Raw genomic sequence first — 14166 nt, forward strand, 5'->3', positions numbered from 1 at the left:
ATCTTGACGCTCTTTGGCTCTTCTGTGTGATATTCCAGTGGCCTAAAATCCCTAGATGCTGAGATGGAGGCTGTAAGTGCTAAAACATGCAAACAAAATGGCTTTTATAAAGCATAACTATGAGAATTCCTATTGCTCCACAAACTTGCCAGTCAATTCTTTAAAGTTTTGCAATGCTGGTGGCTCATTATAATTTTATTTTGTATAACCTTGATTACTATGAATTTCCTCTTCAGCAAAGTGATTCAAGTCTTTTGGATTATCTGCCATTTTTCTTTTGATATGTAGGAGTCATTTATATATTCTAAATATGCGCCCTTCATTTGTTATACATATTGCAAAATTTCTTTTCTGCTCATGATGGGTCCCAGGATGACAAGTCATCAATTACTATTATCACTCAATGCGGGAAGAAGTAAATTAATTAATTCCAGTGTTATAAGTAACCACTAGGGGGCAACATCACTTTCTAACTATCGTGTAAAGCAATTAAAAATATAGCCTCCACATACAACAAATTTCACCCAAAGCACTAATGAAAACTACACAAAATAAGCTAATTAAAATGACACTTATTTCCAATTGTAATGTACATTTAAGACTACCACTTCTCTTGAACTTAAAAAAAAAGAAAAGCCTTAGTGAAAAGAACTAGAATGTAGCTAAATTAAATCACTTACAATATATCAGGCAAGCTACCTATGAAAACTGTTCTTTACCTGCCAGACTTTCTCCTCCTTCCAGTGACACCTGAGGGTTTTTTTTCTTTTTTCTTTTCGAAAATTGCCTTCTTGTTAAAATTTCTCCAGATTTAGGTCTCTTAGAAAGTTCGAATTAACGATTAAATGTACTTATATAAATAACACCTTACGCTCTCTTAAGGGCAGAGTCTATGTCTATTCTTATTTAGGCATGTAGAATCACTTTCTTTCAAATGCAAAGTGCTACGTATTATTTGAGATATTGTGTGGATTCTAAATAAATGTTAACCAAACGAGCAATTTACTAGTCCTTAAGATTTCACTTAAATTGAGCCTTCAGTTAAATAGTAGGTTAATCAGTTCAAATATCACTTTCTAAAAATAGTGTTTTATTAAGGAACAAGAAGAAATTTTAGATATGGTCTATCAACTTTTTTTTTTTTATTTTTAACTGTGATATCAATAAAAGGTCCATCATTTTTCACATCATATTTGTGGGGGTAAACCTTTTTAACGTGTCAGAACAAAAACAGAACTCAGATCTTAACATTAAATGCTAATACGCCGTAGGTTAAACATGCTGTGTCATGTAGACCAAGATGTTGAGAGAATTCTCTTCTATTTTTCATAAGGTAAATGAGTAACTAAATTGGTTTTTCTGAACATTAACTAGTCTCTCCAAAGATCGTTCTTTGGACAAAGTGGAAGGATATAGAGTGACTACAACAGCTTAATGGCATTATATTTGATCATAGGGATAAAAAACATATGAGCAGTAACATTTAAGCTTATGAAAGTTTTACCTTAGTTTTTTCATCCACAACTCTGAGTCCATCTGCCGATACCCACAGGACTGCCTTAACTGCTTTCTTTCCAGTCTTTTAAGAGAAACCAAAAAGGAAGGGGGTGGGGGAGACACACACATATATAATATTAAAAAATAGTCATCTCCCTAGAAAACACTGACTTCTGCCTTCCAAAAGTCACAAGTACAGATGAAGTCAAGTTCAGGAAGGGTGCCAAAGCTAGATACTCAAACCAAACTGCAGAAACATTCAAGAAAAAACAAGCCAAAGCCATTATTTTAGAAACACAATGCAAAATAATAAGATAAAATTAAGTAAAGGGTAAGGGGGAGAGATGGAATAAAAACCAAGATATCACATTCTGTAAAGGGCAAAGAATAAGTAGATTCTTTACTCATTTCAAAACTCAACCACAAAAACCAAGAGTTAGATAAATATTAAATACATAAGGAGTTACACCACAAGTAGCTTCTACAAGTGCATTTAGAGTAGAAAGTAATACGTAAGTCTAAACTGAGATGCTGGCCATTCTACTATCCTTTGGCCCCAATGTGTATAGCAGGACCCTTGGTCACCTGAAATTTTCATATTAAAAACCCAAGAAGGCTTCATTATTCCTTTAACAATTTTTAAAAACCATTATTTCTTCTCTCAGGATTAACACAGAACTGGTTTAGTTTTTAATTTGACATTAAATGCATGGAGACATTTTGGGGACATAGGAGAATTAAAAAACTGTTGGAAAAATAGTCATTATAACATGAATTCTTTTTACTGGCTGAGAAAAGACTTTTGGCACACAAGAATCGCATGAGAACAAACTGATGTATGATTTCTCCTGTGATGGAATGAAAATGGGACAGTGGGAGTTTGTAATAGTAATTTAAATAGCTTCCTTTCTTTTTAACTGCTCCAAAGATACAAGCAAAATAAAACAAAAGCAAAGTGAAGGCTGAGAATAGGTATCAGAACATCATAAAAAGTATAGATCAAAAGGAATCTGGTACTAAAGGTTGGAACAGCAGCCTCTAGAAGGAACAAAGGAAGATAAAGAAATGTCTACCATTCCTCACTATACATGTCCAAGCCCAGCACTCCTCAATAAGGCATGGCCTTATTTAAGTGAACTGTATAATCCACTCTGGGCTCCGTTTCCACCACCACGACAAATCTGATGAGAGCCTATTATATGCCAGGCAGTAGAAATACTCGAAGAGTTCACACAGTCCATTGAAAGGTGACAGATAAACAAAAAATAAATAATACAATAATAAGTGCTATAGTAGAGTTGAAAAGTTTGTAACAATGTCAGAAAGGAGGTATGGTCAAATCTATTTGTGGAATTGGGAGAAGGTTATTCCAAACCAAAGATTGAACTGGGTACTAAAATAATTTTTCTAGATGCCCCAGGTGGGGGTAGGAAGGCAGGGAAGTAACAGAGGTAGCGGGCATTCCAGGCAGAAGAAACAGCAGAATAGGACGTGGAAGCCAGCAATACAGCAAATCTGGGCTCTATAAATATTTCAGTGTGGCTTGAAGTAGGATGAGTGAGCGAGGCGCAGTGGCATATAAAAAGCAGAAAGGCCTAGCCATGGAGGACTGCGTGCCTGCTAAAGAATTCTATCTTCATTCTGTGGGCAATTAGGAGCTACTGAAAGAATTTTAAACACAAATAAACAGATTTGCATTTTTAAAATATCACTTTGGCAGCAGTGTTGAGGGGTTGGAAAGAGACTGATGGGAGGTAGAAATACCACAACGAGATTCTAGGTGAGAGAAAATGAGGGTTGAGCTCTCTTGGTTGAGATAGGAATGGAGATGAGAAAGTCTTAAATGGTAAATGTAAGAGAGATGCTGAAGACTCCTCTCTGGTTCCTGGCTTGGTAAACTAACTGGGTGGAGACGGTACCACAAACTAAGAGAAAGAAGAGATGCAGAAGCAAATTGGAGAGTGGGAGAACAGGATTTCAGTTTTAGACAAGCAAAGTCTGAGATGTCTGTGCAACATCCAAGCAATTGGATATATAGGTCTAAAGCTCAGTAGAGAATTCTAAGATGGAATTTTAGTTTGGGGAGACATCAATTGCGGGAGTAATAAGAGGGCCAAGGACAGGAGAGAATATTAATAATTAAGGAATTGGGAGACGAGTAATGAAATATCAGAAAAGGAATAGCCAGAGGGACAGGAGAATGAAAAGAGATTAGGGTCATTGAAACTAAGGGAGAGGGGTTTCGAGAAGTAACAGGTGGTTCAAAATGTCAAATGTTGCAAAGTGACCAAGTTAAGGAAAGATGTGAAAAATGTCCACTGGATTTAGCAATGAGTAAGACACCACAGAGTGATAGAGGTTGTGGTGGTTATTTTTATGTGTCATACTGGCTAGTCTATGGTTGCCCAGTTGTTTGATCAAACACTGGTCTACATGTTGTTATAAAGGTATTCTGCAGATATGATTAACATTTACAATCAACTAACATTAGGTAAAGGAGATTACCCTTGATAATATGGCTGGGCCTCATCCAATCAGTTGAAGGCCTTAAGGGTTAAAAACTGAGGTTTCCCTGAGAAGAAATTCTGCTTCAAGTCTGTAACAGAAACTCTGCCTGAATTTCCAGCCTGCTGGCCTCTGTGTGTACACACACACACACCCCCACAGAGACAGAGAGAAAGAGAGAGACAGACGGTGGTTTTGTTTCTTTGGAGGATCTGACTAATAAAAAGGTGGAAGTCAGACTAGAATGGGTTGAGAAGAAAATGAAAGGCAAGAGGAGTCTACACATGTTAAATACTCTCTTTAAAAAAGCTTTTCTACAAAAAGAGCTATAAGGCGATGGAGGACAAGCAGAGGATCAAGGGACGTCCTTTCAGAATTGTGGTAAACTAACATGATATACTAGAAATAGAATGGATTTTGGAGTAAGACAAATACAAGTCTGAATTCAATGCCACTATCCATAAGCTAAGCAAGTTATGGAGTCCTCTGAGCTTCCATTTCTTCATCTGTAAAGTATCCATAGGGTTGGTAAAAGGATCAGAGATATATACAGTACCTGGAATTTAAAGAGGGTAATAAATAATTGGTATTCATTTATCATCATTATATTAATAAACTTAAAAAAAATTCTCCCAACAATAAAGCTTCTTGAAGGAGTAACACCCACTTTCAACAACAACAGATCATGCTTATATGCTGAATGGGAAAAGCCAGTGGAAAGACGGAGACTGAAGGCCCAAAAAGAGTAATGCAGAGAACAAAGTCCTCCAGGAGGCAAAATGGGATGAGGCTAGAATACAAGTTTTAGATGGGAAGAGGGATGTCCCTTCCTTGAAATAGAGGGATGGAGTGAAGCCAAGTAAAAATGAAGACAGATTTGTAAAGGAGTGAGTGACAAGTTGAGGAAGTTCACTCCAAAGAGCCACAAATTCATCTGTCAAGGAGATGAGATTACCTGATTTACTTTGCTAGGGAGAAGAAGGTAGACAGGCAGAATAAGAAAGCAGATTTACCATAGCAGTATTGGGGCGGTACAGTATAGTGACTCAGCACAAACTCTGGAGCCAGGCTGTTGTCTGGGTTTGAATTCTGGTTCTGCCACTTACTAGTATGACCAAGGGCAAATTACTTAACCTCTCTATGCTTCAGTTTCCACATCTGCATAATGATATTAACAATGTCACATACCTCATGGGATTATTATGAGGATTCAATAAATAAATAGATGTAAAAGGTTTAGAACTACGGTGGCCATATAATTTACTGTCCAAACTGGGACCACTTTGAAAGTGAAAGGGGACACTATTAAAACCCAGGAACAGGTGTTAACCTGGGGCTGTTCAGGCAAACTGGGACAACAGTCACCCCATCAACAACTGTAACTGCCCATATTTAACCAACGCTTATGTAGCATTTAGTATTTTGCTGGGACGTAAGCTCCATGATGGCAGGGTTTTTTCCATCCTTATTGTTCACTGCTATAACTTCAGAGCTTAGAACAATGCCTGGTACAGTGTAGGAGTTTAATAAATATTTGTTGAAAGAATAAATTTGCTAAATATCTGCTGTAGGAAATAGGAGACAGCTAATCAGTGACACAGAAGACTGCCAAAAGGCACTGAAAATCCTGTGTAAGAAATTTCAATTTGCAGTTACATCAATATGCTCATTGTGCAACTGCAGCCTACAGTGTTCAGCATCGGAGGCAACAGACAGAACTACTACAAGGTTGGGAGACTAACAGTGAGAAAAATAAAAGGTCATTTTAGAATAGGACTGTTCCCCATTTAGTTTCCTTATCATATACAGGGAAATATTTTATTGGCCCTATTAGACTATTATGAAAATATCTCTGCTTTTTGAGATACGTCTTTATATTAATTTTTATAGTGTTGTACTAATATATCAGTGAAGCATTGTATTTATATTTCACAGCATCTGATTTCTCTAAATAGGGAAAGAAAACAGATAATATGAATTCTTCCATTTGTTCATACATTTGAGTGCCAGTTCTTGTATGTCAGTATAGTTTGCCACATTACAATTACTTCAGTCAGGTATTGAGATATTAACACTCAAAGACACCTGCAGCTGAAATTAAGTCCGGACTTCCTCTCACAAATTCTAAAGTAGTAATGCTTCTGAACTATCTGTAAACTTTAGTGTCTTTCATTCTGATAATACAAACTAAGATTCCTAAACACTTTTTAGAAAATGATAAAAGTCATAGAAGATGAAAGTTTTCCTTTTGTTTGCCCTAAAACTATCTACTTAAGCCAATACCTCAGGAGATAAGGCCAAAGTTAGCTAGCCACAGGACTAAAAAAAGAGATAACCCGGAGTAAGTATAAAATGTAGAGTATACATACATCTTTAAAAACTTTTTAAAAATTTTTTAAAGTTAATTTTTTTGGAGTATGGTTGCTTTACAATGTTGCGTTAGCCTCCACTGCACAACAAGATGAATCAGCCATACACATACAGATATCCCCTCCCTTTTGGACTTCCCTTAGGTTACCACAGCGCATTAGGTAGAGCTCCCTATGTTATACAGTATGTTCCCATCAGCTGTCTATTTTCTACATAGTATCAATAATGTATATGTGTCAACCCCAGTCTCCCAATTCCTCCCTCCCCACCCCTTTCCCCCTTGGTATCCATACATTTGTTCTCTACGTCTATGTCTCTATTTCTGCTTTGCAAATAAGATCATCTATACCATTTTTCTAGATTCCACATATATGCGTTATTATATGATAGAATATACATACATCTTAGTGACACAAACACCCCTTAAAAAAAAAAAAGACTACATAATACTTCAGACACTAATAAAAATGTGGTAGGGGTAACGTATATGTGAGACAGTAAGAATTATTTCATCACCACGGTTCCAACGCTTTCTATTTTAATAATAATTTCAAGGTTATAGGTAGAATTCACACTGAATAGTGTTAATGCATGAAAAATAGTTTTACAACAAAGAGAAAACTGCTTATTCTTCAAGGAAAGAAAATGGGTCTAACATGAACAGAACTTCAGTAACTTAGAATTTAAACTGAGAAGGATCAAGCTACCCTATGAGTGAAAAATGTCAAACGTAAGTATAATTTTCAAGTAACCACTCAACTCTCTAAATATCCATGTTAAAATTTTAAAACTAACATTTCCCTTAAACACCTTTTATTTTGGGTAGATATAAACCAATACAGAAATTAAGCAGACTCTGACACTGGAGAAAATGATAGCAGGAAATGGGTCTATTACAAATTATTAAATCAGGAAACTTGTACTGCAAGTAAGAGAATGCACAGGTAATCTTAACGTGAAAATACCAGTGAAGAAAGACAAAAAGGTTGCAAAAATGACATGGAGATAGTAACTAAACAAACTCAGTACACTAAGATCATTTCCCCTAAATATAAAAGCTACTCACAATAAAAGGCAATGAAATAACTAATTACAATAAAGAACTGCCATCTACCTACCTATTAATCTCCAGGGTTTTTTTTGTTTGTTTTGTTTTTTTAGTAGACACCACTTAAAAATTTTTTTGTGTTCTCAGTATGCTGACAGATCCTCACAGTCACTCTTGTTTTACATATTGTTATCTGGGGAAGTACTTCGGATTTCCAGTTGGAGAAGTATGTTTCTAAACTGTTTAAATCATGGATTGGAAAACTTTTTCTGTGAAGGACCAGATATCAAATATTTAGGGCTTCGTAGGCCATACAGTCTATGTCACAACTACCCAACTCTGCCCTGCTGCACAAAAGCAGCCACAGACAATATGTAAACAAATGGACATGGATTTGTTCCAATACAACTTTATTTATAAAAATAGGTAGTGGGCCATAGTTTGATGACCTCTGATATAAATCATCATAATCCCTGGAAAGTGATTAAACCTGTTTTGGAAAGAAAATTCATTATATTGAAATACTAGAACTGTTTGGAATTGTCCCTGAATTCTATTTCTTTTCTTTTTTTAAACAAATGTGCTTATATCCTATTATTTTAAACTGAGACCCGAACTCAGGCGCAGTCCAACTCTAAAGTTCTATGATTCCCAAGGCCACCAGTGAGATAAGAACACACAATTAATCAACATAAATAGAAGTGATATTTGGAGGCAAGACAATTGTGCTGGGCATATGATAGACAAGAGCAAAAAGGTGTTATGTAAGCCAAAGCAAAGAAATGCTAAAGACACACAGAAGCATAATTTGGCATAGCTATGAAATGTTAAGAATCAACAGCAGCAAACAGACAAATTTGGGCAGGAAGGGTAGAGCAAGTCACTCTTTCTGACCAACGGTGATTTGCCATTCTACTGTGCAAAGCTCTTTCTGCTACACACCAAAGAGGTCTTCAAGGGTACCCAATATGTAAAGAATCTCTGGTCAGTCTTTCTGTCACACCTACACACAGAGATAACCCAGTCATTATGGAGTAATAATGATATATTAGTAGGCAACCATGACACGGTGTGTCTTGTAATGAGTGAATGAGAGACTTCCTTAACAGGAAACTTGGCTTCTTCTTCTTCTTTTTTTTTAATCTGAGAGGGCCTTCAAATCTATCATTTGATGACATTTGAATTTCTGAACAGAACTGTGTAATGAACAAATTTTGTCTTATAATTCCAAGATACAGTATGTACCTCAGAGAAACACAACTTTCTGTAGGATTTGAGACTGGTACTATCTCCAATGGCTGCTTCCTTAAAAGTACAGTAACTTTTAACCTGCACTTTCTTAAGTGAGAAGGGCCTTTAAAGGCTTTCGGGAAAATAAGGATAATAGCACGTCATGAACCAAACAACAAAGGCGAGATTTTTGGAGGCTACTTAGCTCTTCTAGTTCACAAATCACTTTTAATTGAGAGGAGGAGGGAACCTAGAACAGAAATTATTCTAATATTAAGTTCATTTAAGTTCATATTAAGTTCATTAAGTTCATACTAAGTTTCAAATGCATACAAGAGAAAGAGTGAAAATTCCACAGGGACCTCAAATTCAACCTGTCCAAAACCAAATTCATCATACCTCTTCTCACAGTGAATGATTTCCCCACCATCTTTCATCCATACCATAAACTTGGGTCTTATCTTCTGTCTCCTTCTGTATATCCCTAGGTTGAATAAGTGAATGAGTTGGAGCAGGTTCTCTGTCGCCCCAGTGGCCCTGTTAATGCTGTTCCTTCTATGCCTTTTTCCTCTTAGTTTAACTGGAAGTCATAGTTTTAAGTCTCAGCCTCAGGTATCATCTCCTCTCAGAAGCCTTAATCACAATCTCCAACATTCACTGTCCCTCTCTGCTCCAGTAGTACCTATTATTGTTACACAATTTGTTAACTACCTTTTTTTACCTGTCTGGTTTTTCCCACTACAGGGTGAACTTGAAAGCACTGCATTTGTCATTCACTAACTCAGACATTTTGGAGCAGCTACTATGGACCACAAACTATTCTAGGCATTGAAGATTCAGCAGCAAACAAAATTAGGTGAAGATCTCTGTCCACAAAATGTTTATGTTTTAGTGAGGAAGAGATTAAAAAAAAAACAAATAAGTAAAAATGTATGCTATGACAAATGGTGATAACCCCTATCAGAGGAAAATAAAGCTAGGAAGGGGAATAGTGAGTGTTTGTATATGGAGGAGGGTGGTATTTGAAATTTAAAATAAGGTTCTCTCAGTGACTGCCTCAGTGAAAATGGGGCTTTTGAACAAATGGGAAGAGATGAGGAAGTGAGCCATGCATATATCTGGATGATGTGTGTTCCAGATTAGAGGTTACAGTAAGTGCAAAGGTCCTGAGGTGGAAGCATACCTGGTATGCTCAGGGAACAGCAAGGAGGCTAGTGTGGCTGGAACACAGGAAGCAAGAATAGGAGAAGATAGGAAAAGGGACAGAGATAATGCATGTATAATGGCCTGCTAGGCCTAAAATACTGGTTTTTACCCTGAGTAGGTCAGGAAGCTACTGGAGGATCTAGGGCAGTGGAGCAACACAATCAGACCTCTGTCTTAAAAAGATCACTCCGACTGATATCTTGAGAACAGACGGCAGGGCGACAATAATGAAAGCAGATTGTGTAGAACATTAATGCAATGATTCAGGTGAGCGGAGAAGCTGGCGTAGACCACGGCAGTAGTGGTGGAGGGTAGTGAGACAGGAACTGTTGATGGGATGGATACAGGGTAAAAGAGAAAGAGAGGAGTCAAGATCAGATCCAGGATTTGTGGCTAAAGCACATGGCCTGGGATGGGAAAGACTAGGGAAGAGTAATGTGGGAGAGCGTTTCGGAATTTGGTCTATGACACATTAGTGTGAAATGTTTAATGATGATGATGATACTGACACATCCATATGACAGGCTATTCTGTACACTTTGCTTATATTTACTCATTTAATCTTCACAACAATCACGTGAAGCTGGAATTAGTATTATCCTTTTTTTATAAGTGGGGAAGCTGAAGTACAGAATGGTTAAGAACTCTCCCAAGGTCACAAAGCTAATAAGTGGCTGAGCCAGGATTAAATACAATTAATCCAGATCCCCAGCCTGTGTCCTTGACCCCTATGCTATACTGCTTCTAAGATGGAAGTACCACTATGGAGTTCAGGGCAGATGTCTGGAGACAGAACTTTCAAAATCATCAGCATAGAGATGGTATTTAAATCCATGACACTGGATGAGATCATCAAGGGAGAAGTGTAGGTAGAGAACAGTCCACAGACTAAGAAGTAGGCATCAACACAAGGGAAAATCAAGAGAGTATGACACCTGAACTCCAAATGAATAGACTGTTTTGAGGAGCGGGAGGGATTTGGCTGCTACACCAAATGCTGCTAACAGGTTGACTAAATAAAAGTCTGATTAAATGAGTTTAATAGGGGAAAGGAGAGCAGAAACTGAAGGCACCAAGAAGAAACCTTTTTTTAGAAAGATGGTTTGTTTTAATGCTAATGGATGATCCACTAGAGAAAGAAAAACTGCTTATGGAGGAGGGGGGTAGCATTACTGGAATGAGTAAGAGCTAGTGTAAGAATCTTGCAGAGGAGTTGGCCTCAGCTAGGAGCACAGACAGTTCATCCCTTGAACAGGAGGGAAAGCAGAGTATATATGCACAGATTCACGTAGGTGAGTAGATGTGGTGTCATGTTCGAGAGTTCTCTTCTGGTTGATTCTGTTTTTTCAGTGAAGTAGGAAGCAAGGTCATCAACTGAAAGAGAGAACACAGTAAGAAATTCTGGAGGTTTAAGGAAAAGGAAGGAGGAGTCAAATAGTCATCTGAAAATGAGAGTAAACTGGACTTAAAAAATGGAGATTGTCTGCTCATCTTTGATCTGGATAGCCTAGCACAGTCCCTAGTATGTTTTAGACACTGTGACCTGAGGCTTGAGAACCACTAAGTCTTCATGAATACGAATAAAAAAGGTAACTCCAAAGGTTAATGAATTTTTTTTAAATCTAGAAAAGATCAATGGCCAGGGCTTTGACATATTAGTTGATCATGTCACAGGAAATACTGAAACCAAGGATCAATGGAAATCTTCTGAGTACTCTTGGGATTGTCTTTTTTCTTCTTCAGAAATTTGTTATATTGCACTTCAAAAGGATAAATAAACCAAATCCTAAAAGATGCACCTAATAAAATACAAAAGAAGGTAAAATCTATAGAAGAAAGGGCTTGAGAATTTAAAAAACAGAAAGGAAGAAAAGGAAAGAGGCAGCAAGTGATATTTCCTCACGTGTAAAGGAAAGGATCCAGAGTGAAGATAAGCACTAAGTACAATTTGCCATTGAGGAGAAAATTTAGGAAATCTAATTAGAATGTAGATGTGAGTACACTGACTTAACAGTGGTCATAAATACCATTAAATGTTTTACTCTTGATAATTAGTTGAAAACAATATAACCCTGCGTTACTTTTCAACTATGTATTCTCTAAAACATAACCATTTCTAATGATGCCATTTAACAACTGTAACAGCATCAAAACTTGAAAAATTGTATCTGGCAGTACATTAACAGTATCTGTTAAAACAAATATTATAATATTTTTGGTGCTTTTTATGCAGTTACAAGTGGTTAACAGGCGCCCCCCCCCCCCACACCACAATCAAATAATAGCCCAGGGAGGAGTTCACAAACTCAAACGCCTATAGGTAAAAGCGGTAACAAAATGAGTGAAGCAGGCTGAGTGTAGGGACCATAGGGAGTTGCAGGGATGTGGCAAACAGGCAACCAAAGGGCACAACTGGTACTCAGCTCAAGCCACTGGTGCCGCACACGAAGCATGCCGTTTTGCCAGATCTTCCATTCTTAAGATAGATGTAATAGTTTTGATGTGAAAACTTTCAATGTTTGAAATATTAGCAACGAATCCAAATTTATGAACTGTGCGCAGGCCATACAATGCATGTTTGTGGGAAGCATTCAGGCCCTTGAGCTGTGTAGTGCCCCCTGCATTTGACACTTCTCCATTCACTACAATTAAAGCCTATCCGAGGAAAGCAGAGGCCAACGCTTTTGAATGACAGAACAACACAGGGTAGGTGAAAGAACTCTGCACTAAGTTTCAGAAAACTTTGGTTTCAGGGTAGGCACTGCCATTTACTACTAGCTGGGTGACCTCTTTGAGCTTGTTTATTCATTTGTAAAATGTAGTTTCATGAACTATCACGTCTAATTCACTGAGCTGTTGTGAGTAACAAGTTAGAAAGTAGGTCAAAACACATCACAAACTATAAAGTACTATATAAATACAAGTAGATGGCTATGAGAAAGTAGAAAATATATACTGGTCTCTGTCCCTGGTTCCTGGCACAGACCTCCTGAAATCCTTGTAATTTCCTAAGTGATAAGAACACAAAGAGCATCTCTTGTCCTGATATTTGGTCTCGGACCCCATCCCTGACACAGGGCTCCGAAAACCCTTGTAAATTCCTAAGTGAGGGGCATCTTTTGTTTAATGAGACAACCCTGGGTGGGCTCCTGGACGAGGGCTTGTTGCCAGAACCACCAAGCCATGATGAGAAGCTTAGGATTTTCAGCCTTAACCCCTATCCTCTAGAGAAGGAAGAGGAGCTGGAATTGGAATAAATAATCTATCAAGCCTACGTGAGGAAGCCACCACAAAATCCCAATAGTACCAGGTTCAGAGAACTTCCAGGTTGGCAAACACATCCACATGGAGAAGGTGACACACTCCAATTTTACAGGGACAGAAGCTCCTGCCCTTGGGACACTCCCAGACTTCACCCTATGTATCTCTTCATCTGGCTCTTCACCTGTATCCTTTATCATATCCTTTAATAAACTGGTAAACATTAAGTGTTTCCTTGAGTTCTGTGAGCTGTTCTAGCAAATTAATCAAACCTGAGGAGGAGGTCATGGGAACCTCCAATTTGTAGCCAAATTAGACAGACATTATTATGGGTAACCTGGGGACCTACAATTGCAAATGGCATCTGAAGTGGGTGGGAGCAGTCTTGTGAGACTGAGTCTTTAAATCTGTGGGATCTGACACTATCTCCAAGTAGATAGTGTTAGAATTGAGTTAAATTGTAGGACACCTAGCTGGTGTCACAGAGAATTGTTTGGTTAGGGAAAAAAATCTCTACACATTTGATGACTAGAAGTAAAGTGTTTTGTGTCAGTAGTAAAAGACACACCCAGGAGAAAGACTCACAGGAGGTAGACTGAACTGAATTTTTCTAATACAATGGCTTTAAAAAGAGACCTAATAGGGTGGCCCAAAAACATTTTATATCTCTGTGTTCAGTCAGTTCCTCATAAAATGGTAATATAGATTACTTAGCTCATGGGTTTCCCCAAATACATTAAAATTTTAATATCCTTTTCAAATGTTAAGTGTCACGTAATTGCTTGGTAATAAAATATTTGCCGAGTATGGCCAAATACACTAGAAGCTGTATGTAATACTTCCTAAAAAGTTGAGTACATTCTTGACTTTCCTAAAAAAATGAGCAATTTAATGTAGCTAAGTTTAGAAAAAGGTATTTCAGAGCCTCAGGGTTTTTTTTCCTTTTCTTCTAAGATGTGTGTAATCTTACAACGGGTTAATAATACAGCCCTGGAACACACCCAGGTTTATCTGTTCCTCACTGCTAAAGCTTCTGAAGGTACTGCTCC

At 37.6% G+C, this 14166-nt stretch overlaps 1 protein-coding gene across 7 annotated transcripts in view; it reads right to left on the reverse strand.

The window, feature by feature from the left end:
* Positions 1-14166, reverse strand: part of NUMB (NUMB endocytic adaptor protein) — a 193248-nt gene that overhangs the window by 13984 nt on the left and 165098 nt on the right. For all 7 annotated transcript variants that reach the window (XM_061181004.1, XM_061181005.1, XM_061181007.1 and 4 more), the window contains one exon: positions 1505-1579. In XM_061181004.1, the coding sequence (XP_061036987.1) occupies positions 1505-1579 (75 nt within the window). The remainder of the gene's footprint in view (positions 1-1504; positions 1580-14166) is intronic.

This window comes from Eubalaena glacialis, chromosome 2, assembly GCF_028564815.1.
Source record: "Eubalaena glacialis isolate mEubGla1 chromosome 2, mEubGla1.1.hap2.+ XY, whole genome shotgun sequence".
Lineage (NCBI taxonomy): Eukaryota > Metazoa > Chordata > Mammalia > Artiodactyla > Balaenidae > Eubalaena > Eubalaena glacialis.